We start from the raw sequence: 25000 nt of genomic DNA, 5'->3' as shown, positions 1-25000 counted from the left end.
AAACGTATAGAGGAACGTATAGAGGAATGTATGAAACGTATAGAGGAATGTATGAAACGTATAAAGGAATGTATGAAACGTAGAGAGGAATGTATGAAACGTATAGAGGAATGTATGAAACGTATAGAGGAACATATAGAGGAATGTAAGAAACATATAGAGGAATGTATGTGTGTACAGGCGTACAGGATCCCCCCCGGTCCAATGAATCACTGCTCACCCTGAACTAATGACTTCAGTCCTCCTCCTTTCTCATACTACCAGGTCCACTCTCATGAACACCCTACTGGACTGCGTCACTCATGTTATACTGATTAATCACCGATCTCCCCACCCCCCATATGCCCATCTACTCCCTCCCTACTGTTTACCCATAATGCAGCTAATTTTTTCCATCCCCGTCGTCCTTTGTCCATAGCGTGCCAGGAAATCATATTCAATGTTCATAGTTGTCATTCTCATCATACACCCGGCATAGACCCCATTACTTTGAACTGAAGTTTTATCTTCTGAAAGACAATTTGCTGATATTCATTCGCTCTCATCACCCACAGTGATGAGCAAACAGGCGAAGGGAATGAGAGCCCTCAATAGAGCCCCTGATAGGTTTTAGATATTCAACTCTCTGCAGAATCATTCCAGTAGTAAATGGGCATGTTAAAGCGTTTATGCGGGCAGATCTGAATGAGTAGGGACAGTAAGGGAAAGGGGTCGACGGCAACACTGCAGCTAGCTAGTGCTCTGAGATGGATAGCTAACTACACATGGGTGACTGACTGGGGATCAAATACGTACTGGATAAGTATCATCCACATTTAAGTTACACATGATACGCAATTTATGAAACCATGTATTGTACATTCAGTGAATGGTTCAGTATTTAGATTACTCTCTTACCCGGCGGTGATCAAATGTATCCATAATGTTCAGGGTAGCCTAGTGGTGTTGGACTAGTAACCAAGAGCTTGCAAGTTCAAATCCCTGAGCTAACAAAGTACAAATCTGTTGTTCTGCCCCTGAACAGGCAGTTAACCCACTATTCCTAGGCTGTCATTTAAAATAAGAATTTGTTCTCAACTGACTTGCCTAGTAAAAATAAAAAATAAATTCATTTAGTTTCTCATATGCAATATAACATAAAAATGTAAAAAATAATATATCAAAAAAATTCACCAAGGATTCTATTTTGTTTTCAACCGACATATCCTTGTGGATTATTTAATGATGATTCACACATTTTTACTTTTAGTTTGTGTGTGAGTGAGTGTGGGTGTATGCAGCTGTGTGTAAGACTAAAATAGGTGTCCTTCCTCTTGGTCTGGCCCCATCTTGCACTCTGTGACCTGTGCGCCTGCATTAACGCGCTGGAGAGGAAGGGTAGAGGTTCGGGGGAAATTAGTGGTGCTGGGGAGGTCATGTGGTTCAAGGTGAACACGGAATGCAGGAAAATACCATGACAGACTTCGGGAAAACCATTGCATCCCCCCCTTTTCTCTCTCTGTCTCTCTCTCTCTCTCTCTACATATATATATATACACAGTGCTTTCAGAATGTGTTCAGACCCCTTGACTTTTTCCACATTTTGTTACGTTACAGCCCTCTTCTAAAGTTGATTAAATCAGGGTTTTTTATACATAAAAGTCTATACACAATACCCCATAATGACAAAGAAAAAACAGGTTTTTAGAAATGTTTGCTAATTTATATATGTTTTGTTGTTGAAATATCACATTTACATAAGTATTCAGACCCTTTACTCAGTACTTTGTTGAAGCACTTTGTTGAAGTACTCAGTACTTTGTTGAGAAACTCCCATTCTTCTCTGCAGATCCTCTCAAGTTCTATCAGGTTGGATGGGGAGCGTTGCAGCACAGCTATTTTCAGGTCTCTCCAGAGATGTCTGTGTTCTGGCTGTGCCACTCATGGACATTCAGAGAGGTGTCCTGAAGCCACTCCTGCATTGTCTTGACTTTGTCCTTAGGGTCATTGTCCTGTTGGAAGGTGATCCTTTGCCCCAGTCTCAGTAGGGTTGATCCGAGTGTTCTGACCTAACAGGTACCCAAGCTAAATGGCTAAAGTTGGCTAGCTTGCTTGCTACTTCCAGACACAAATGAGAGAACAGCTCACTCTGACCATTTCACTCACCCAAACAGAGCTGGTTAGGCTGTTTTTATGTTATCCAGAGCATTGGTGACTGCAGCTGTGCTGTTGCCAACAATTTTATTATGCTGTTTTGCCAACGTTTACTGACAGCGGCCATGTTCAACGGGTGTTGAGCGTTCGCAAATCTTCCAGATATTCTGCGCTCTGGCACACTCAGATGAGAGTGCTCTGAAATTGGTGTAGATTAGCAGAACAAATTTTCCATCTATATTTATAGTTGTTGCGGTGACATTATGAACATTCTATTGAAATGGTTACTTGCATAGCAGTGGAGTCTTTTGTATAGACATGTAGCTAGCTAGTTAAACAATGAATCAACTCATAACGTTACTACCCTGCATGAATCTGCAGGTTCAATATTAGCTAGCTAAGATTAGGCTATACCTAGCAATGCCAATGTATCTGAGGTACAAATGATATAACTACACAAATCATACAGGTAACTTTAGCCAATGAGCCAGCCAGCTAATGTGATAGCTTTCAAAAAACCTGCGTTAGAAAGGATTACCTACACATACTGACCAGCTCATGATATAAACAGAACCCTGCTACATGGCAGACCAATCTGAACTCATCTCTCGGCATGTCCATCCCACTCATTATCTCAGCCAATCATGGCTTGAGGGAAGGTTCCTGACTTTTTCCAAGGCTAGACCAACTAAGCTTGTAATTTAACAATTATATTCATATTTACAGATGGCATACAAGTTTGTTATTAAGGCACATGAAAGTTCACAAGTTACAGAAGGCATTTCTGCCAAAAAACGCATTTTGTTTAAAAAAAAAAAAGTGTACGTTCAAATGGCTCTCCTGTGAAGTAGTGGCGCACGACATAGTTTCCTGAAACATGTCACAAATGAGGGCCTAATGAATTTATTTCATTTGACTGATTTTCTTCTATGAACTGTAACTCAGTACAATCTTTGAATGTTGCGTTTATATTTTTGTTAAGTATATATCAATTTTTTCCCCCTCTCCATTGTCATCTCACCCTGTGTCGTGCTGAACTCGGGGTCCAGATCAGGTTCCCAGGTGGCAATCATGTAGGACCCATTCTCCGTTCACCAGTCCACCTCAGATAGCCTCCCTCCTGGCTAGAATAGCTCTTCTGCTGACCTGCTCCCCGCCCTCCTAATCCTCCTTCTCTCGGCCTGAATGGCTCTTCTGCCAACCTACTCATCTCTCTCCAAATTCTCCTCCTCCCAGACAGAATCGCTCTTCTGCCGACCTGTACACCTACCATCTGAATCCTCCTTCTCCCGGTCAGAATGGCTTTTCTGGCGTTCTGCTCACCTCCCCACCTCCCTCTGGTAGGTGAGCAGAACGCCAGAAAATCCAGGACTCTATTGGCTCTAATTAGCTCTGTTAAGTCATTTGGCAAGGCTGCGTTTATACTCAGAAGACTGATGAAGGTGTCGGCCTCATGGCCAAAGTGCTTGATCTCCTATTTCAGTCGTTTAGAGGAGGACCTAATACAATAAAGTGCCATTCATTATCCCCTGTCTGAAAACACCCTAATCATCCAAATTAAGCAAAATGAAATTTCCCTTCGTCCTCGGTTGGGAGGGAAAGAAATTCTTCCTCTCTCTCTCTTTTTTCCCTCATTTGGAGGACTTACTTGTCCAAGGTTACTAGGCAATTAAGACCTATAGCAGGGCTAAACTAACTGTCTCTGTCTCGTTGCCATGCTGGCCGAGCACCCACGCAACTCTGTTTCTTAAAGTGAAATTCAACTTTTCACAACAGCCTCCCCTCTGAAAAAGTTTGTCTTATTTTGGTTAATTTTAGGTTTTGGGAAACAGTAGATATCCTCGTTCTCAGAGATGATAAAGCTTGGATACCACTTCCAGAGTGAAGGAGAGGTCTACATACCAAATGACACCCTATTCCCTATGTAGTACACTACTTTTGACCATAGTCCTATTCGCTCGGGTCGAAAGTAGTGCTCTATATAGGGAATAGGGTATCATTTGGGACTGCATCTACACCACCGCATTTCACACTTATTGAGTAGATCATGTCAGGAAGCCTCTCCTCTATGACTATGAGACAATTGACTAAATTGTCCCAAACTAGCTACTTTTCCTTCATTAAACTCGTAGGTAGACTCAGTAAACTTTGCGGTTGTGGCCGAGGTGTTGTCACAGTGAGAGAGAGGGGGACGCTCTGTCCCCTTGTTAATTTGTGTTGCTCACTGAAGACAAGGCGCTAGGCTAGCATGACATTAGAGAAAGTGACCCTCCTTTCCTCATAACACCTCATCCGATGATGCAACATCTGATTTGAGTGTCGGGACTATTTGGGCGATGGGGGTGCAGGATTGGTGTACTACGCTCAAACATCATTAGGGTCTATGGCAAAGACACAATGTAGGCTAGAATCCTTCAGTCTATCTCTGAGTGTTTGGTGAATTGATGTGTTGGTGAGTAAAATATGGTGCAACGTACCGGCGTACAGTAGGTTTTTCTGTGTCTGGCCGGAAGAGTTTAGTCTGCGTCGCTGCCTGCATAGAACCATGCCTGCCTCTCCAGTAGTCTAATAAATACAGTCCATTGGATTTCCTGCATCCACTGTATTACTTTAGGTTCAGTGAGCTCTGTAGGGATTATTTAACCTTTACAAATTGAACAGAGCCACCAGGAGCCCAGACTATTGTAAACATGAAGCACTTCAATATATCCTCTCTCTCCTTCTCGCTCTCCTCTCCCCCTCTCTCTTTCTCTCCATGGGTTATTTTGTAAAATCCCTGAGTGTGGGATGATGCGTAGAAGACAGATTCTAATAGAAATACAGTACATATTCTGCAATTCTGCTGTGAAAGAGTGTGTATGGATGGAATCTCCACAATACTTGACCTTTTTTATTTTTGTGTAGTCACAAAGGAGCTTTCTGTTTCCAGACAGATTCACCCTAACACGATCACATTTATTTCTTTTCCTACTAGAATTATCTTTGGACGATGACTATGATTTTTCTGGCTATATAACCACTGGAAAAATAGGACAGTGCACTCAGCTGTAAACCATCTAGAAACTGAAGGGTAGGACTCTCTCTGCTTCTGTAAATGCTTCCATCAGCTCATGTGCAGGTAGTGAATGGTGTACAGTGTACAGAGAGGGGAAAACTGTCAGCGGTGAGGGCTGTGTGTTTGTGTGCGTGTGTGTTTCCCTTCAGGGCGAGGTGAATTGAGGTTTGTGTGTCCTCGTTTCCACAGAGCTTTACGGCACACAGACTATTAAACCAAATTGTGCCAGAGTTTACCTCTGGGCAGTTATCTTGGTGTCTCTTTCTTAGGCGATATTCCGATAGTATCGTCTGTTGAGGATGATTGACAGCCATCGTCGATGGTGACAACATCCTGATATGACAGACGATAATAAACCCTTTTCAGCTTGACTGGCCTCGCGCAGTTAAGAGAGAAGTCAGGCAGTGCACAGTAGGGCATTGCACAGTAGGGCAGTGCACAGTGGGGCAGTGCACAGTAGGGCAGTGCACAGTAGGGAAGTGCACAGTGGGGCAGTGCACAGTAGGGCAGTGCACAGTAGGGCAGTGCACAGTAGGGCAGTGCACAGTGGGGCAGTGCACAGTAGGGCAGTGCACAGTAGGGAAGTGCACAGTGGGGCAGTGCACAGTAGGGCAGTGCACAGTAGGGCAGTGCACAGTAGGGCAGTGCACAGTGGGGCAGTGCACAGTAGGGCAGTGCACAGTAGGGCAGTGCACAGTGGGGCAGTGCACAGTGGGGCAGTGCACAGTAGGGCAGTGCACAGTAGGGCAGTGCACAGTGGGGCAGTGCACAGTAGGGCAGTGCACAGTGGGGCAGTGCACAGTGGGGCAGTGCACAGTAGGGCAGTGCACAGTAGGGCAGTGCACAGTGGGGCAGTGCACAGTAGGGCAGTGCACAGTGGGGCAGTGCACAGTAGGGCAGTGCACAGTAGGGCAGTGCACAGTGGGGCAGTGCACAGTGGGGCAGTGCACAGTAGGGCAGTGCACAGTAGGGCAGTGCACAGTGGGGCAGTGCACAGTAGGGCAGTGCACAGTGGGGCAGTGCACAGTGGGGCAGTGCACAGTAGGGCAGTGCATAGGTGACATTCTGAGTAAATTCCCTATATTCCTATTTGCTATAGCTTATTTCAATTAATATGTTATATTTACAGAATGCAAGAGAACAATGTAGACATGGCTAAGTTTCACCAAAGCAGCGCAAAATGTCCGCTCATAAAACTTTTTTCTCACTCTCCAATAGCGGATGATTTTTCCCGCCGCGATATTTCATGATTAAACAATTAAATTATCTAAATTATCTAGTTCTAGGCTATCGCAGAAAGTTTAAAGTTGTTTTTAATTAACTACAAATATGGTAGGCCTTTTTGTAATAATGAGAGAGATAGAACAAACAATAGTAAGATAGAAAATTCAATGAGAAATTTGAACAAACCTTACAGTTGAGCAAAACATTAATTAATATGACAGAAGTCATGCAAGACTGAAAAAAATCCCTCTTGTGAACCAAATATCCAAAAACCTAATCATACTAATTTAAAACTCAGAAAAGCATTGTGACAAATTAAAGTTGTGTAAACTATATTTAGTCTCCGATGTTTATTGAAAACATAAAGTTTCACAATGAGCACTTTTGTCTCTCAGATACATCTTCACAGTTGTTGGTTAGCTAGCTAGCAATTATTTTTGCCATATTAACATAGATGTGACATAGGTCAAAACTCCTCAAAATAAGACCAGGTTTTGACCAGGTTTTATTTGTTTTGACATCTATTGTTGGGGGTTTACAGGTACAATATTACATTCAATTAATATATTTTGTTTATATAACATGTACCTGTAGGCTAAACTAAAGTAAGAAATACATACAGAAATGATCATATTGATCAAATATGATTTTATAATAGTGAATTGGTATGTAAAGAAAAATACATGTTGGTAATGGGATTTCTTTACATACCAATTTTACTATTACAAAATCCATCACAAGCTGATAGATCACTAGTGTACTGCAATGAAGCCCTGTGACTTTGACCGGCAAGTACAAGTCATTGTATTTGAACGCCAAAGAAAATTAGAAAATGTTGCTGTGGATTTATTTGGGATGACGACAAAGATGATGGCATTTACAACAGTCTCTGAATAATTCTCTATTGAATTTGCAAAGCAGATTTTTCGATCGAACGAGGCCAGCAATTTGGAAGCCAAACGTCATTCCCTCTCCCCCTAAACATACTTATCACCTCGGGCAATGAACAACCCTCTATCCCACACTCAATCAGCTGTAAGACATTCCACCCATACTAAGAGTGCAGACCTACATAACAAGAGACAGGTAAATGAATGAGGAAGAACTCGGCTAATCATCCTTCTCTTTAGCCTACCACTCTGACTGACAGTGGCCTCGCTGATCCTTTTGTGTCACACGGGTCGAGGTCAAAGCTCCCTCAGAATGTGTTGATGTCCATTGCATTCCCAACCTCCTTCCACGGAAGGCCCCCATTGTCTTGTGACTTCCATTGTCCCCCAGGTGAGATTATATTGTGCCTGTGCCACGTATCCCCACCGTTGGAGTGCCACACACTGTCACACACAGCCACACACAGCACGGGAGTGACAGGCGATGGCAGTGACACAAGGTGACAGGTGACACAGTTAGTGGTGAGAGCCATTGTACCAACCACACTGTAGCTTCCTGCCCCCTCTGTCATCCTGCCAGGATACGTCCTCCCTCCTCAGAACTGGCCTCTCAAAAGGACCCTTCATATCACAGGACACAGATAACACAGAGACAGACAATACATTGAGACTAGGGGAAGGGTGAAAAGGAAAATGCATTTAGCTAAAGGGCTAGATGGAAAAACAGGGCATTGTTCCCATTCAGGAATTGATTATAGTGGTGTGCATAAGCCGTCCTTTATTTCACATTGAAGAAGCTTTCATTTTTTGCTCTCTCTACACTACTGGGTCCTGGTTCACATCAGCTTATTGTACACTGCTACTATTGTACTGAACATGTGCTATTTATGATACTGTAGATGTCTGTTATATGGCTCTGTGTGCATCTAGGGTTAAACTATAATGATAGACTTGTGTCCCTCTTCCAGATACTCAACTCTCCTTTGATCTGTGCTCTTTCATATGTCTTGATGTGGCCTCATCAGAGCAAGATGAAGGATTTAAGATGGCCTCAAAAACATTGGGGGTGTAATTATAGGGAGAATGGGAGCTGGTGCAGATATGACAAACATTTTATTTACGATGACAACGGTTCTCTCTCATTAATACATGGGATATTTTTTTTCCTCAGCGAAGATCAGTTTAGTTAATCAAATATGTTATGGGGAGTATATATATGGTGTATTTAGCAGAGGACTACAGGCATTTTGCTGTGGGTTAGCCTGGCTCTCGACATTTATAGCTATTACGTCTGTTGTCAAGCTGCGTACTGTATTTTTCATTAAAATAGGGGGAACAGAGGCCGCGTTGTGAGATCACCAATATGCATTAGGGCAAAAAAAGAGAAAAAGGAATGAGGGCAGAAAAAGAAACCGAAAATGTCTGGTTTGGTGTGTAAGGTTGATTTAACGCTCCTATCCTGTCATTTTGTGTCAGAACCTTTTTGAAAGAGAGTTTGCTGAACTTAAGAGTGGAACTGGCTTCCATTGCACTCTAATAATGTGTGAGCTCAACCTCGCCACAGTGCAGTGAGGGTGTGTGTGCGTGTGTGCGTGTGTGCGTGTGTGCGTGTGTGTGTGTGTGTGTGTGTGTGTGTGTGTGTGTGTGTGTGTGTGTGTGTGTGTGTGTGTGTGTGTGTGTGTGTGTGTGTGTGTGTGTATGCACATGCTAGTGTGTTAGCAGCAAATTGGAGAGCAACCAAGGAAGTGTATTCCCAGTGTTCTCCTTTTATTACTGTGACCTCCCAATATCCTCTTTTTAGATTCTGGCGAGGAATAACTCTTGCAGGAATAAATTAAACCTAATTTATTCAACTCAAACCAAATTATACAATTAGGGAAGCAATTTAGTGAGAGACACTGGATTTGCGTAAACCAGGGATAACCTCCTAGCAAGATAGGACTTGATGGTTCGATATGTCTGGAATTGTAACCAGATGTGCGCTGAAGGCAACGAGATGCTAGCGCCCAAGCCCAAAATGTTGACGCAGGATTTCAGAAATTGAAATTGTCAGTAGGGGTTCACCTAATTTCCCCGCAGCTGATTAAATAATTGTTATTTAATGTAAGTGCCCCTGCAGATTACTTAAGTGAATTAAATGTAATTTCATTTCAAGAGCTTTGTTTATAAGCAGTCGATTTAGACCACAAGCTCTCTCTCTCTCTCTCTCTCTCTCTCTCTCTCTCTCTCTCACTCACTCTCTCTCTCTCTCTCCCTCTCTCTCTTTCTCTCACTATTTGCCGCTCACAACTATGGTAAGAATCTGTATGGTTTTATTACTAATTACTAGTGGATGTTTTCAATCCTAACAATGGATCAACGCTCATATTTGATATTTAAGCTACTTTTGCTTAAATAACTGAATTCACTTTTTATTCTAATATAACTTAAATAAATGATTGGTACTAATATAACTGAAATGAAACCACATGATGAAGTGGTGGGCACTGGGTGGAAAGTCCTCGCCCACTCCCCTCACCTGGCCGGATAAATAAATACATGTAATTACGGTTCCAGGTCTAATTATCCAGCATTCCCCTCACTGGGAGGATGGAAAGAGTGGGTGGCGTCTCTAGGCACGCTAACGGAACAGAAGGCATTAATAATCAATCACAGACAAACAGAATTCACATGCAACACCTACAGTACCTACCGATAGTGCACAACACTGTCAGAGTCATTTATCACAGGTATCTGGACTAATAACATGGCCCGTTCATGCTTGTTGCTCTAGGTTTTTGTATTTAGTTTCTTGCAGTCTGCTGTGCAGTACAGGGAATATCATACTTTGGAACAGATAATTCAAGTATTCACTGTAAGTTAAGTGTTGCCATAGTGTTATGGATGAGTCTGTTACTGCTGTACTGCAGCTCAGAATATGTGTTGAAGGGTTGCTGCCGGTCATATTTGGTTGAAGGTGGATGGTATGGTAGCTGGTGGCTGTTCTTTCCCAGTCCAAATCAATTAAAATCTCTAGAAAGGGCTTGCAACCTCTAACTCTGGCAATTTGACTGGTAAACTCATGGGTACACTCTCAATGGCTGCCAGTCCACCAATTATGCCATCGTTGACTTGAATTGGGCAGTCCGTGCTATATATTCTATTTATATGGCTAAGTTACAAAGCACCAGCAGCAGAAGTAGCAGCACCACCAGCAGCAGTAGCAGCAGCAGTAGCAGAAGCAGTAGCATCTGTGCAGCGTGAAGTATAAATGCATGGTAGCTCGCAGGGCGGCCGACAGATCCCAGATAGCAGGATCAGTGTGAGGACCAGATACAGTGATGAACTGAGGCAGGTCAGTAGAGAAACAAGGACCACTCTCGCTCCATGGCAAAAAAAATATACATCACCGCAGTCGCCAAGGCAGAGCCGCCCCGCCGGCTGATACGTGGCAGGAGAGAGAAAAATTGTCCTTTTGCACTTAGGGAAAACAAAGACAATCAGAGCTTTCTTTTTCTGTCATTTTTTATTTCTTCTGTCATTTTTTATTTCTTCTCTCTGTCCTAAGAGCTGCCTAGGTCATCCAGGCTGCAGCTGTTTAAAAAAAAAAAAAAGTATTTTATTTTTCAGAAAAAGAGGCCAAACCTTGCAAGTCTAGGTATGGCTTCGTTTTTACAGATGGCATAGCAGACCTAGATGATAATTGAAAAGGAAGTCTGGAACTGTGAGCCATTTGACAAGGGTGGACTATTTCTGTTGCTTTTCCTGTGTAATTGACACTTGAACTTACTGGAGAGAGACCCCCCCGGACACATACACACACACGCACATGCATGCATTCTCGCACACACACCACACACACGCTACCTCGTGCATGCGTACAAACGCACGCACTCACGCGCACACACACACATTCCCAAAACCCCCACCAGTCCCAGCCACCTACCAACACAACTGCCAATAATGACATGCTATACACAGGACTGCAGACATGACTTGATTGGGCCTGATTAGTGAAACTGCAGTAGTAAACTGCTAGGAACATGAGCTCATATGGTACATGGTATGGACAGCTGGAACCTCAAATTAACCAGAACAAGTATTTGTTCAACATACACTACCTATTTTCCCTGGTGTATTTTTGCATTAGTATTTTATTTCTCCACAATAACAGCACTTACAGTTAACCGGGGCAGTTCTAGCAGGACAGAAATTTGACAAACTGACTTGTTGGAAAGGTGGCATCCTATGACGGTGCCACATTGAAAGTCACTGAGCTTTTCCGTAAGGCCGTTCCAATGTTTGTCTATGGAGATTGCATGGCTGTGTGCTCGATTGTATACACCTGTCAGATATGGGCGTGACTGAAATAGCAAAAACCACTAATTTGAAGCGGTGTACACATACTTTTGTATATACAGTGCATTCGGAAAGTATTCAGACCTCTTAACTTATTCAACATTACAGCCTTATTCTAAAATGTATTATATTTTAAAAAATCCTCATCAATCTACACACAATACAAAACAAGAACAGTTGCTTTTTCTGTTGCTTTTCCTGAGTAATTGACACTTGAACTTACTGGAGAGAGACACTCCCCAGACACATACACACACTTTTTGTTACGTTACAGCCTTATTCTAAAAATGGATTAGATACAAATACCCCTTAATGACAATGTTTGCTAATTTATATTTTACTTATTTTTTTAAATATATATATATAAATATATATATATATAATCACATTTACGTAAGCATTCAGACCCTTTACTCAGTACTTTGTTGAAGCACCTTTGGCAGCGATTACAGCCTCCAGTCTTCTTTTTTGTAAAATTATAAAAAACATGATTTGGAAAGACAAGGTCCCACGGTTGACAGTGCATATTAGAGCTAAAACCAAGCCTTGAGTTCGATTGAGTTGTCCGTAGAGCTCCAAGACAGGTTTATGTTGAGGCACATACTTCTGGGGAAGTATTCCAAATGTCTGGAGTATTTTTACTTTAAAAAAAGAAACTGCACCGTTATTTAACCAGGTAGGCTAGTTGAGAACAGGTTCTCGTTTACAACTGCAACCTGGCGAAGATAATGCAAAGCAGTGCGACACAAACAACAACACAGATTTACAAATGGAATAAACAAGCGTACAGTCAATAACACAATAGGGGAAAAAAGAAAGTATATACAGTGTGTGCAAATGGTCCCCAAGAACACAGTGGCCTCCATCATTCTTAAATGGAAGAAGTTTGGAACCCCCAAGACTCTTCCTAGAGCTGGCCGCCCGGCCAAACAGCAATTGTGGGAGAAGGGCCTTGGTCAGAGAGGTGAATGGCCTTTATGGTAGAGTGGCCAGATAGAAGCCACTCCTCAGTAAAAGGCACATGACAACCTCCTTGGAGTTTGCCAAAAGGCACCTAAAGGACTCTCAGACCATGAGAAACAAGATTCTCTGGTCTGATGAAACCAAGATGTAACTCTTTGGCCTGAATGCCAAGCGTCACGTCTGTAGAAACCCTGGCACCATCCCTACGGTGAAGCATGGTGGTGGCAGCATCAGGCTGTGGGGATGTTTTTCAGCGGCAGGGACTGGGAGACTAGTCAGGATCGAGGGAAATATGAACAGAGTAAAGTGCAGAGGCATTGTTGATGAAAACCTGCTCCAGAGCACTCAGGACCTCAGACTGGGGTGAAGTTTCACCTTTCAACAGGACAACGACCCTAAGCACACAGCTAAGACAATGCAGGAGTGGCTTCGGGACAATTCTCTGAATGTCCTTGAGGGACCCAGCCAGACTTGAACCCGATCTAACATCTCTGGAGAGACCTGGAAATAGCTGTGCAGCGGTTTGAATACTTTCCGAATGCACTGTATAGTGTATCTACAATACAAAATCCATAATACAGCAATATAACAATATTACAATGTACTTGTATGTAGAGTGCGTGTGTTATTATGTTTCGTGTTCTTCAGATATATTTGCATTTGTGTTTTTATGTCAATGTGTAGTAGTGTTAATAGGTCTATAAGACGACACATTTGTTTTACTTTCTAAATGCTATCATTTATGTATGAAGTGAGTATTTGTTTGATTCAGTAGATCTTGTCGCCTTCTCTATTGATTACAGTTCAGCAGACCACTGTTGCAGGTTATTCATTGCGGGTCGAGCCACAGGCCACTTGTTGTAAAATGTCACTTCAGATTACCTTGGACCGAGCTCCACCACTGGCTGCTCCACTCACTGAATAAATGGAGAGTATTTCACTTGGAAGAGGAAGACATATTGTCTGATGGCATGTCTCTGATTGACTTTTATATGGTAGCCTAGCTATCAGCCTGGGCAAAGTATGTCTACAATTCACTACTAAGTCTTAACTGTTTTTTTAGGGGGTAGATCAGATTTAATATTGCAGATAGTTTTGGCTTCCATCAATGTAATTGTCTGCATCATTTCCAATCCCCCGTATAGTTTTTGTAAATATATTTTCCTTTGTTTTTACCCCGTCAGCTAACCTCAACCCGTCCCATCCATCTCTGAAGACCATCCAGTTTTGATTTCTATTTGCCATACATTTTTTATTTGTGCTGTTTCACAAAAGTTCGGAACCTTTATACATTTTACGGACACAGTATATTTTACATGAGTTATCTTGTTGTTTTTAGTCCCACCTTTTAGTCCCATCGCTCAACCCCTCCCAAGAATCACTGAACACCATCCATCTATTTGCCATGTATTTTTCAACTGTGCTGTGATGTTTCACAATTCTATTCTCATAGTTTCTAAATTGTAAATTAAAGATATTTTTTTTTGCTAAGAGTATTATTGTATTATTGACTGATTGACTATGACTTTTTAAATCACCCAGCAGTGCTATTTGCAGAGTTGGCTCCAAGTAAATGTTGCAATTTCTCAGCCATTCCTGAACCTGCGACCGAAAACAAGCTGCATGTGGACAGTACAAAAACAAATGATCTAATGATTCTGTCTAAAACTCTGAAGTTTTGAATCAGGCTTCGTTTTGTGTATCGGTTCATAAACCATGTGCCAGTCTTAGCTGTTGTTTGTTGGTCGAAGCCAGATACAGAGATACAGGTTGAGCGAGACAAATAGGACTGCTATCAGCTCGAGCTGTGCTCAACGTGTAAACATTTACACTTTCCAGCTGTTGGAAGTGTCTGTGACTCTAAGCAAAACACGTGTGAGTAATTTGGCCGAGGCAGTCGGGGTTCGGGCATGAGCCTGGAGGGGGAAGAAAACACAGGGATGATGATGGACACAGTGTTTAGCTTGTAACGCTAGAACAGGATAGGAAAGAATAAATCAATCAATCAATCATACCTGTCATTCCAGCCATGTGGCAACCACATAAAAACTCCTTGGGATTTGGAATGTGTTTGTTTCCCTCTGTGTCCAGGTTTCTTCTGTGGTAGTAGCCTAAGCATTAATCCTAACCATAGATTAGCCCATCATTTGTAAGCATATATATTTTTTTAACATTTTCTTTAAGTATACCACAAAGAGAATCATTCTTATTTGAGAGTAATGGTGTTCTGTAGCACATATTTGCATGGTCTAGCGAGCAAACTGATCGCAATTTGCCTTAATTGGATGACCGTGAATGAACCATTCATTCCGTGTGGTTTCAGGGTTGAAACAGAAACAAGTCAAAGGGTTAAGTTTAGGTATACATTCTGAGTTGTTAATGTTAGGGCTATGGTGTGGGGAAGGCTTCAAACAAAAACAATGCGTTGTTTCCATTAAGTATCATCAAGTACTCTCCCTGCTTGCTCGAGAATGATGAACTTCCGTGGCGCTGAGTTTAAGCACAGTGCTGTGCGGTAGTTTTTTGAGGGGTGGCGGCAGACAAAGGCATATTTCAAACGTCCAAAAACGACGGCTTGCTAGCTATAGCCTACACTTATTTAATTTGAACAGGTAATCATTTGTAATAGTTCAATAGATGTAATTGTTCAATTAAAGATTGACACTTTAATTTTGTCATTTGAATTGATTGTAAATGTTGATTGTATTTTCACACTTAAGAATAATACATTCTGAAATGTTGAATCTGGAAATAATAGGTCATTTTGGTGTTTCAGTTTGAAGGACGGTTTTAGGGAGACAACATTGAGTTATTTTATTGGAGCACAAGCAGCCGTGCAGAGCGCAAATTGTGTTCTGTGATTGAAAATGCTAATTGTCAGAGCGACTTTGCACTTGCTGATAGCCCACTAAAAACATGTCTCCATCCCATTCCATTATTGCTCTAATTTTTACTCTTTATGGCCGCACCCTAATACCGTCCCTTCATTCCTTTTCACTTCTTTTCATTTTCCTTGTATCTATGATTTATGTCTGATGTCAAACTTTAGAGTGAGGAGGCATCAGCAAATGCGAGATCATAATTAGTTTAGCTGACGATGGGCCTCCGATAGCGCTTGCATCTGGATGGAAAATTACCCTATAGGGAACTGGCTACTCACCAGAACTTTTTACTGATACATTGTGAAACACCCGATGAATCAAGTATCCTTTCTCTGCCAAGAAAGCTCTCTGGATTTGGAGCCAATATTACGTCCGTAGAAAAGCTTTCCATTCTAAATGTATCAGAGGAGAATTAGGAGCATTGTATTTTTCTGGCGAGAAGAGGACATGACTCCCTACACAACATTTCGGAAATCAATAAATGGCACAATGGCATTTACAGGCCCCTTAATCTAGATAATGCCAATGTAGCCGGCTAGCCGCGCTGCGGATCACATGCATGGCAGGACCGACCACTTGTTAAGTTCATACGTTGTTCTGCATTTGATAAGGTTGGACACTCCAATGATTTTAGACATGACTGCTTTTCTGTACTTGCCTTATGGGTCAGCGCATTGTTATTTAACGCTAGGATAGGATAGGGGGCGGCAGGTAGACTAGTGGTTTGAGCGGTGGACTAGTAACCGAAAGGTTGCTAGATCAAATCCCTGACCTGACAAGGTACAAAATCTGTTGTTCTCCCACTGAACAAGGAAGTTAACCCACTGTTCCTAGGCCATCATTGAAAATAAGAATTTGTTCTTAACTGACTTGCCTAGTTAAGTAAAGGTAAAAAAAATATTATGCTTTTTGAAATAATATGGTTAAGGAGGGCGTTAAAAGAAAATAATTTAAATGTAGTAAAGACAAAATATTAGAAACAGTTTCCAGGTTTGACCATTTTTGAAAATGGGCTCAGAATTGCTTCCTACACAAACACGTGAAGATTATAGAATGAAAATTAGGCTCCTAAAAAGGTCTCATCCTCAGCTTGTCATAGTGGTGCAGGCGATTATGGCTGATCTCTGTCTAGTGAAGTGGTCAGGTGTCGTCTCAGACTCAGTGGTATCTTACCGGACTCATTAATCAGTCTAAAGTTAATTAGTGAGAGAATCAGCTGGGTTCTATTTATCACTGCCCAACTTGACCTTCTGATTGGGCAGTGTGTATGTTTGTGTGTGTGTGTGTGTGTGTGTGTGTGTGTGTGTGTGTGTGTGTGTGTGTGTGTGTGTGTGTGTGTGTGTGTGTGTGTGTGACTGCCTGCCACACTCATACAATGAACCCAGATGATGATATGATGTTTCTCCGCTCCAATCTTTTTTCTCCTCCTCTCTCTTTCTCTCTCTTTCTTTCTTTATATTTACCTTCCCCTTTGCACCCATTTTCTCACTGACTGACTGACTGACTCTCTCTCTTTTGATTTGGCTTTCAGAGACGACGAGGCTCAGGGGTATTCTGTGCCAACTGTCTGACCACCAAGACCTCGCTGTGGAGGAAGAATGCCAACGGGGGATATGTGTGCAACGCGTGTGGCCTCTATCAGAAGCTCCACTCAGTAAGGCTGGCGGGGGAGCTTGGAAAAATACAGGAGTGTGTGTGTGTGTGTGTGTGTGTGTGTGTGTGTGTGTGTGTGTGTGTGTGTGTGTGTGTGTGTGTGTGTGTGTGTGTGTGTGTGTGTGTGTGTGTGTGTGTGTGTGTGTGTGTGTAAGGGGGAGGGGAGAGGAGGGCAACCTGCTATTCCAGCCCACCCACTAAAATAAAATAGCCGTTAAGTAAATGGTAGCAGGACACTGTAGCCATTCTAGCCTGTCCACCCCACTTCCTCACCAGGTGACTGGTGCTCCTCTCAGGGCCTGGGGGAGGAGGGAATAAGGGGTGCCCCAATGCACTCTCACCCCTAGCCCTGCTAATGGTGATCTGGGAGTAATCCTGCCTCAGCCTAGAATTCCCTAGCTACCCACAGATCCCAAAACATCTGACCCTAAAGTTCACACATGCTCCTCTCACACACATGCAGGCTCATACATCACATAGGTATGATAGGTCTACTCCCTCTTTCTCCCCCCTCCTCTCTCTCTCTTTCTCCCTCTCCATATCTGTTCACACACATTCTCTCAGTCAAAGGCTGTGACCTCACTTTGTGGTGTCACACAGATGGAGAAAAATAAACATGATGAGAATTAGGGATGTAACGATTCACCGATATGCATGGTCCCCAATTCAAATTTTGAAGATATGACTGCATCGATCCACGGACCCCAAACCAATCTAAATGTAGCTTGCATCGGTCAGAAAATCGATTAAAACATTACAAATTGGCCGTTCACTAAATTACTTTCTTTCTACCTTCTGAAAACTGATGCGTCCTCTCCTTCAGTGTCGAACTAAGCCTCATTGATCTAAAAGTCATTTTGGGAATATCGGTGGCCAGATTCGCATGCTGACCAACGCCAAATAGCCGTAATCTTGCACATCTGCACCTACAGCATTTAAATGCTTAAATGGCTTGTGTGATATTAGGCTTCATTATTTAAGCGACAATCTATGTAGTTGGCTAGGATATTGTTATCTACGCACTGTTGAAAATGGTGTTTTACCAGAATTAAAGTAAGCTACTGGAGACACAACTCTCTGGCAATGCCTGCTTAACGGGGCTTACAATAGATTTAATTTACATTGTTTACGTTCATACTTTGTCCATGCTGATAGTTCACCAATAGTTTTGGTAGTTTTTCTTTAAACAATCAGTGTATATGGTCATTTTTAGATATACAGGGTAAAGTTGATCATTTCATAACGGGGACAGCAATAACTTTGCGAGGCGCACTGCATGGCCGAAGCGAGAGTAGAAAAGAAGCTCACTTAAAACATCCAAACGGTCAAAACCATTCCATTTTGTGATAGGGGTGAAATCCAGAGTTGTGCTATATATTCATTGGCTATGTCATAGCTAATTTGTAATCGCTAAATATTGATACATTACTAGCTCAAATGACCAAATCGCCCTCTACTGGCCTCATGGGTGGAACGGTTTTCATATTTTTCATAATTTCATTATTAATAAACATTGTAAAAATATATGTATATCAAAAATCTGGTGTTTATATGTCAAACGGTTTTATTATATTTCAGTCTTCTGTGATGTATATAAAGTGTAAAACTGGGATAAAAACTCTAACTCTACATAGAGTTGAAAAAACATTATGAACACCTGCTCTTTCCATAACATAGACTGACCAGGTGAATCCGGGTGAACGCTATGATCCCTTATTGATGTCACCTGTTAAATCCACTTCAATCAGTGTAGATGAAGGGGAGGAGACAGGTTAAAGAAGGAGTTTTAAGCCTTGAGACAATTGAGACATGGATTGTGTATGTGTGCCATTCAGAGGGTGAATGGGCAAGACAAAAGATTTGAAAGGGGTATGATAGTAGGTGACAGGCACACCGGTTTGAGTGTGTCAACAACTGCAATGTTGCTGGATTTTTCATGCTCAACCGTTTCCCGTGTGTATCAAGAATGGCCCACCACCCAAAGGACATTCAGCAAACTTGACACAACTGTGGAAAGCATTGGAGTCAACATGGGCCAGCATCCCTGTGGATGGATGCTTTTGACACCTTGTAGAAAAGAAAGGGAAAGGGGGATACCTAGTCAGTTGTACAACTGAATGCGTCTTCCTCATTTAACCCAACCCAACCTCTGAAACAGAGATGTCCGGGGAGCTGCCATAATCGACATACACGTCTTCGGCGCCCGGGGAACAGTGGGTTAACTGCCTTGCTCAGAGTCCATGCCCCAAAGAATTGAGGCTGATCTGAGGGCAAAATGGGGAGTGAAACTAAGAAAGGTGTTCCTAATGTTTTGTACACTCAGTGTATATCTGACATGGTACAGTAAGGTGCCTAGTTAAATAAAGGTTCAATTAAAATTCAAATAAATCAAGGTGTATACTTTTGTTTCAAAGTAGATGTGTTTAAGACTACCAAGAAACACTCTGTGTTACTCTGATTTAGCCCACTGCAGTAAAAGCTTAAGCTGCAAAAAACAATTAGTGGTTGAAGGTGATTTCAGAACCAAAGTTGGGGGACAAAAAAACATAGGCTACATTCTCCCCCTTATCAGATAGTGGTGATAGTAGATGCCTAGTCTCACTTATGGCTCTGATCAGGTACCTACACCAAAGACATACACCATTTGCACACAGACACAGTACATACACCAGGGTTCCCAACTTTGCCCCACAGGTGATTTTATTTGCCCCCACAATTATTATTAGCATAATTTTTGTTGTTGTTGGACATAAAAGACTAAACACACCAGCAAATCAACTCCAACGGATACATTTTTTACAAATTTGTTCCAAAGTATTCCCTCGCATAATAGAGAGATATATGTGATTGGATACCAATGTAAACAAGGTGTGAAATTATTCTGTTTTAGTCAAATACTAAATCTGTTTGGGCTTCTTGCAGTCAATTTGCAGTCTACAAATTATCTGTAATTATGTTCCAGCCCCCTGAACATCTGCTCACCCAAAAATCGGCCCGCAGCAGAATCTAGTTGATGACCCCTGACATACACTATAGACATACATCATTCACACACACACACACACACACACACACACACACACACACACACACACACACACACACACACACACACACACACACACACACACACACACACACACACACACACACACTCCATCAGCAGCAGATTTATTTTAGAATGGAAAATTAGTGTTTAAACAACAACTGTTAGTGCATCGAATCGCATCGAACCAAATCGCATCGATTCATTATCTAATCATACCGAATCGCATCGAACCAAATCGCATCGATTCATTCTCTAATCATACTGAATCGCATCGAACCAAATCGCATCGATTCATTATCTAATCATACCGAATCGCATCGAACCAAATCGCATCGATTCATTCTCTAATCATACTGAATCGCATCGAACCAAATCGCATCGATTCATTATCTAATCATACCGAATCGCATCGAACCAAATCGCATCGATTCATTATCTAATCATACCGAATCGCATCGAACCAAATCGCATCGATTCATTATCTAATCATACCGAATCGCATCGAACCAAATCGCATCGATTCATTATCTAATCATACCGAATCGCATCGAACCAAATCGCATCGATTCATTCTCTAATCATACTGAATCGCATCGAACCGAATCGCATCGATTCATTCTCTAATCATACTGAATCGCATCGAACCAAATCGCATCAATTCATTCTCTAATCACACCGAATCACATCGAACCAAATCACATCGATTAATTCTCTAATCATACCGAATCGCACCGAATAATTTCAAACTAAAAGTATCGTATCAGAGCCCATGTATCTAGATATGTATCTAATCGTCTTGAAAGGGAAAGATGCACATCCCGAATGGGATTGTTATCATTATAATTCTGTAGATATGGGGAGATTGCCATTGTGTAACAGACTTCAACATGTTATCCAGAAATAGGTCAATGTTCTCAATCATTGAGGATTTTACAACTGGATTTAGTTCACAGGCCACAGGCCCTATACCTCTTTCAGAATGAAATGTTGGTTTTTAATACACAAACTGTATTTTTTTTTCTCTCTGGTGAGTAAACCACCACGGCCTGGGCTGGAACCTTCCAAGACGTACTTCTCAATGCTCTTTGAAATGAAATAGTGTCTGGGCAAACATATGGGTAGGCAAATGTGACATCATGTGAGGAATTACCCCTCGGAAACAAGGAGGCCTTTGTCTCCGCACGTCACTCAACGTTAACATTTTTATGTTTAATCTTGGTAATTCGGTTACGACTGGGTTAGAGTCCACAGAGTCCGCCAGTCCAGTGTATAGTGCATATTCTAGGCCGTGTTGCATGCCTGAAGGCGACTGGGCCGGCTGCCTGGGTGGTGGGGGGGACCTACACAGGAGGCTCCCTGAGTCGGTGTGGTCGACTGGGCCAGAGAGGGAGAGAAAGAGAGAGCCAGGCTCCAGAGAGCCTTGCTACAAGAGGCCCTTTCACTGGCCAGGCCACCTGGTGGTCTAAACCAGCTCCAGTCCAGCAGACCAGGCCTACCACAGTCAGAGAAAGAGAGAGACAGAGAGAGAATGAGACGGAAGGAGAGAGGTGAGGGAAAGACAGAGAGAGAGAGAGAGGAATTGGGTGAGAGAGCGAGAGGGAGCTTTTCCTAAGATCACACACTCCCCTGACTCTTGTTCGGTTAGATAGAACCTAACTAAAATGTTTATTATATTCTATTAAAATGTTTGTTCTATTCTACTCAGCCATTTACTTTATGTTCGTATTCGTATATTTGATTATTTCTTATTGTTCTTGCATTGTCGTGAAGGAACCTGCGAGTAAGTATTTCGTTGGACGATGTACTGTATACCATGCATATTCCCATACATATGACTAGTAAAACTTCAAACTGAAACTTAAACTGATGACTCCCTGTAGGTAGCTTGACCCTGCTGGGGTTTTGTGTTATGAAAGACAGTTTCTTTGGGTATCATATATCATTTATATTGTTGTGCATGCTTAAACTTAAAGCATACATTGAAAAACGTCTGATATTAGTTGTTATTATGTAGAAATCCATACAGTTATGTTTGTGCACTAGTGGAAGTTTGTATCTTCGTCCTCTTTTTCTCTTATGATGCACTGTTAAGTTGGTGTTATATTGATCCACCTTCAGACATGATGAAAATGACTGTGGTTGACTCCATTATATCCCCAATTTCACCCTATTCCCTATATAGTGCACTACCTTTGACCAGAGCCCTATGGGTAGTAGTGCACTATGTAGAGAATAGGGGGCAATTGGGGACGTAGTGATACTCATAATCAGTCACTTTCGTCTCTGTGTGCCTCTGGACCTGCATGCTGCAACTGGCATGTTGTTTGGGCTTGTTTATGTGTTAGTTGTTAGCGCTCCTTGCTAGTTGTTAGTGAGGAGGTAGACTCTACAGTGGAGGAACTGGCATGTTGTTTGGGCTTGTTTATGTGTTAGTTGTTAGCGCTCCTTGCTAGTTGTTAGTGAGGAGGTAGACTCAACAGTGGAGGAACTGGCATGTTGTTTGGGCTTGTTTATGTGTTAGTTGTTAGCGCTCCTTGCTAGTTGTTAGTGAGGAGGTAGACTCAACAGTGGAGGAACTGGCATGTTGTTTGGGCTTGTTTATGTGTTAGTTGTTAGCGCTCCTTGCTAGTTGTTAGTGAGGAGGTAGACTCAACAGTGGAGGAACTGGCATGTTGTTTGGGCTTGTTTATGTGTTAGTTGTTAGCGCTCCTTGCTAGTTGTTAGTGAGGAGGTAGACTCAACAGTGGAGGAACTGGCCTGTTGTTTGGGCTTGTTTATGTGTTAGTTGTTAGCGCTCCTTGCTAGTTGTTAGTGAGGAGGTAGACTTCAGTGGACCATCAGGTAGGGTTGTATACGTAACTCTTCCTGCTCCACTAGCTGCTAACAAATGATATGGAGAGGAGGGGATTCCAAGTCCGCCGGGTTCCCCATCCGTTTGCTCAAGACTCGGAGTCTGGATTGTCTGTTTTCCTGAGATTGTTTGTTTGTTCTTGGCAATGGCAAGCGTTCCTCCCATCCTCCCAGTGGGGACTGATTCATGATAGCCACATGTGCGCCTGTTCGTTCAGTCCTCACCGGAAACCACCTGGATGTTGCAGCAGTGTAGCGAGGGCCTCGTTTAACAGAACATCACCATCGCTTGTCTTTTAAGAGGTCCTTTGGTGGCTGCAATTAATCAGTGATGAAGACGTTTTCATCTGCAGGCGTATTCATCGGCCAATGGCAGTAGTATTTTTATACTTTTGAATAAAAGTTTTATACGCTGTACAGAAATAATTCCATAATAGCACCTCATAAACCGGTGCTGTAGTGGGCCGTAATGGAGTTCTGGACTCCTTATGCCATAGCACATTGCAACAATAAATGTCTCTCTGGTTTTATCTTCTAATAATAGGACTTGACGGGCAGCGGGGAGCGTATGCCCTGTGTGTGTGTCAAATGCCGGGTTGTAAAAACGTATCGAAGTGGCAGCATTACTTTGTTCTGTCTGAAGAGTCTGTCTCTCTTTACAGTTGCCAAAGTGCACTCCCGCGTTGGTCACGCTGACAGAAACCAATGAATGGCGTGCTCGAAACAGTCTCCTGAGACGTTTTGAAAAGTTCTGCTGCTGGTGACAGAGAGAGGTGGCGCACCAAAAGGCACCCTATTACCTACATAGTGTACTTATTTTGACCAAAGCCCTGGTCGAAAGGAGTGCACTATATAGGAAATAGCGTGCCATTTGGGACAGAGTTGAAGAGCGAGGCAGCATAGAGAAAGGTAGCTAGCTTATTGAAGCTCATCCATTTGACCAGTACAGTCTGGAAATGCCAACACTTTTGTATTGTGTAGGCCTTTGTCTGTAGTAGATGAGCCAAAACAGCAGGAGACAACTGACGGTCTAGACAGACACAGCAACAGTATGGAAATAGATGCATGCATGAATAGGTATTGGACTTGAACATTTGCTTAGATGGATGGAAACAGCACATCCTGTAAGAGAGGTAATAATGGGTAACTATTGCAGAAAGAAACATAAGGTAAAGATGGTGGGAGAATGAAGATGACCTTTCTTCTGTCTGTGTCTTCCATCCACCTTGCTGTGTCTGTGGCCTTTATTGTCAATCTGTTGTCTATACTGTTGACTAGCGTCCCACCTCGCCAACAGCCAGTGAAAGTGCAGGGCACCAAATTCAAAACAACAAAAATCTCATAATTAAAATTCCTCAAGCATACAAGTATTTTACACCATTTTAAAGATACAATTCTCGTTAATCCAGCCACAGTGTCTGATTTCAAAAAGGCCTTACAGCGAAAGCACCACAAACGATTATGTTAGGTCACCCCCAAGTCACAGAAAAACACAGCCATTTTTCCAGCCAACGAGAGGAGTCACAAAAAGCAGAAATATAGATCAAATGAATCACTAAGCTTTGATGATCTTCATCAGATGACACTCATAGGACTTCATGTTACACAATACATGTATGTTTTGTTCGATAAAGTGCATATTAATATAAATACATCTAATTTTACATTGGTATGTTATGTTCAGTAGTTCTAAAACATTCTGTGATTTTGCAGAGAGTCACATCTATTTACAGAAATACTCATCATAAATGTTGATGAAAATACAAGTGTTGGAATTAGAGATATACTTCTCCTTAATGCAACTGCTGTGTCAGATTTCAAAAAATTTTTACGGAAAAGCAAACCATGCAATAATCTGAGTACAGCGTTCAGACAACAAAGCAGCCAAAAAGATATTCGCCATATTGTGTAGTCATATTGTGTAGTCAGAAATAGCATTATAAATATTCACCTACCTTTGATG

The 25000-nt window shown here is 42.2% G+C and overlaps 1 protein-coding gene across 3 annotated transcripts in view; it reads left to right on the top strand.

The window, feature by feature from the left end:
- trps1 (trichorhinophalangeal syndrome I) overlaps positions 1-25000 on the top strand; it is a 181082-nt gene that overhangs the window by 145760 nt on the left and 10322 nt on the right. For all 3 annotated transcript variants that reach the window (XM_052470060.1, XM_052470059.1, XM_052470058.1), the window contains one exon: positions 17017-17139. In XM_052470060.1, the coding sequence (XP_052326020.1) occupies positions 17017-17139 (123 nt within the window). The remainder of the gene's footprint in view (positions 1-17016; positions 17140-25000) is intronic.

This window comes from Oncorhynchus keta, chromosome 19 (assembly GCF_023373465.1).
Source record: "Oncorhynchus keta strain PuntledgeMale-10-30-2019 chromosome 19, Oket_V2, whole genome shotgun sequence".
Classification (NCBI taxonomy): domain Eukaryota; kingdom Metazoa; phylum Chordata; class Actinopteri; order Salmoniformes; family Salmonidae; genus Oncorhynchus; species Oncorhynchus keta.
This window is presented reverse-complemented; position numbering and strand designations above follow the sequence as displayed.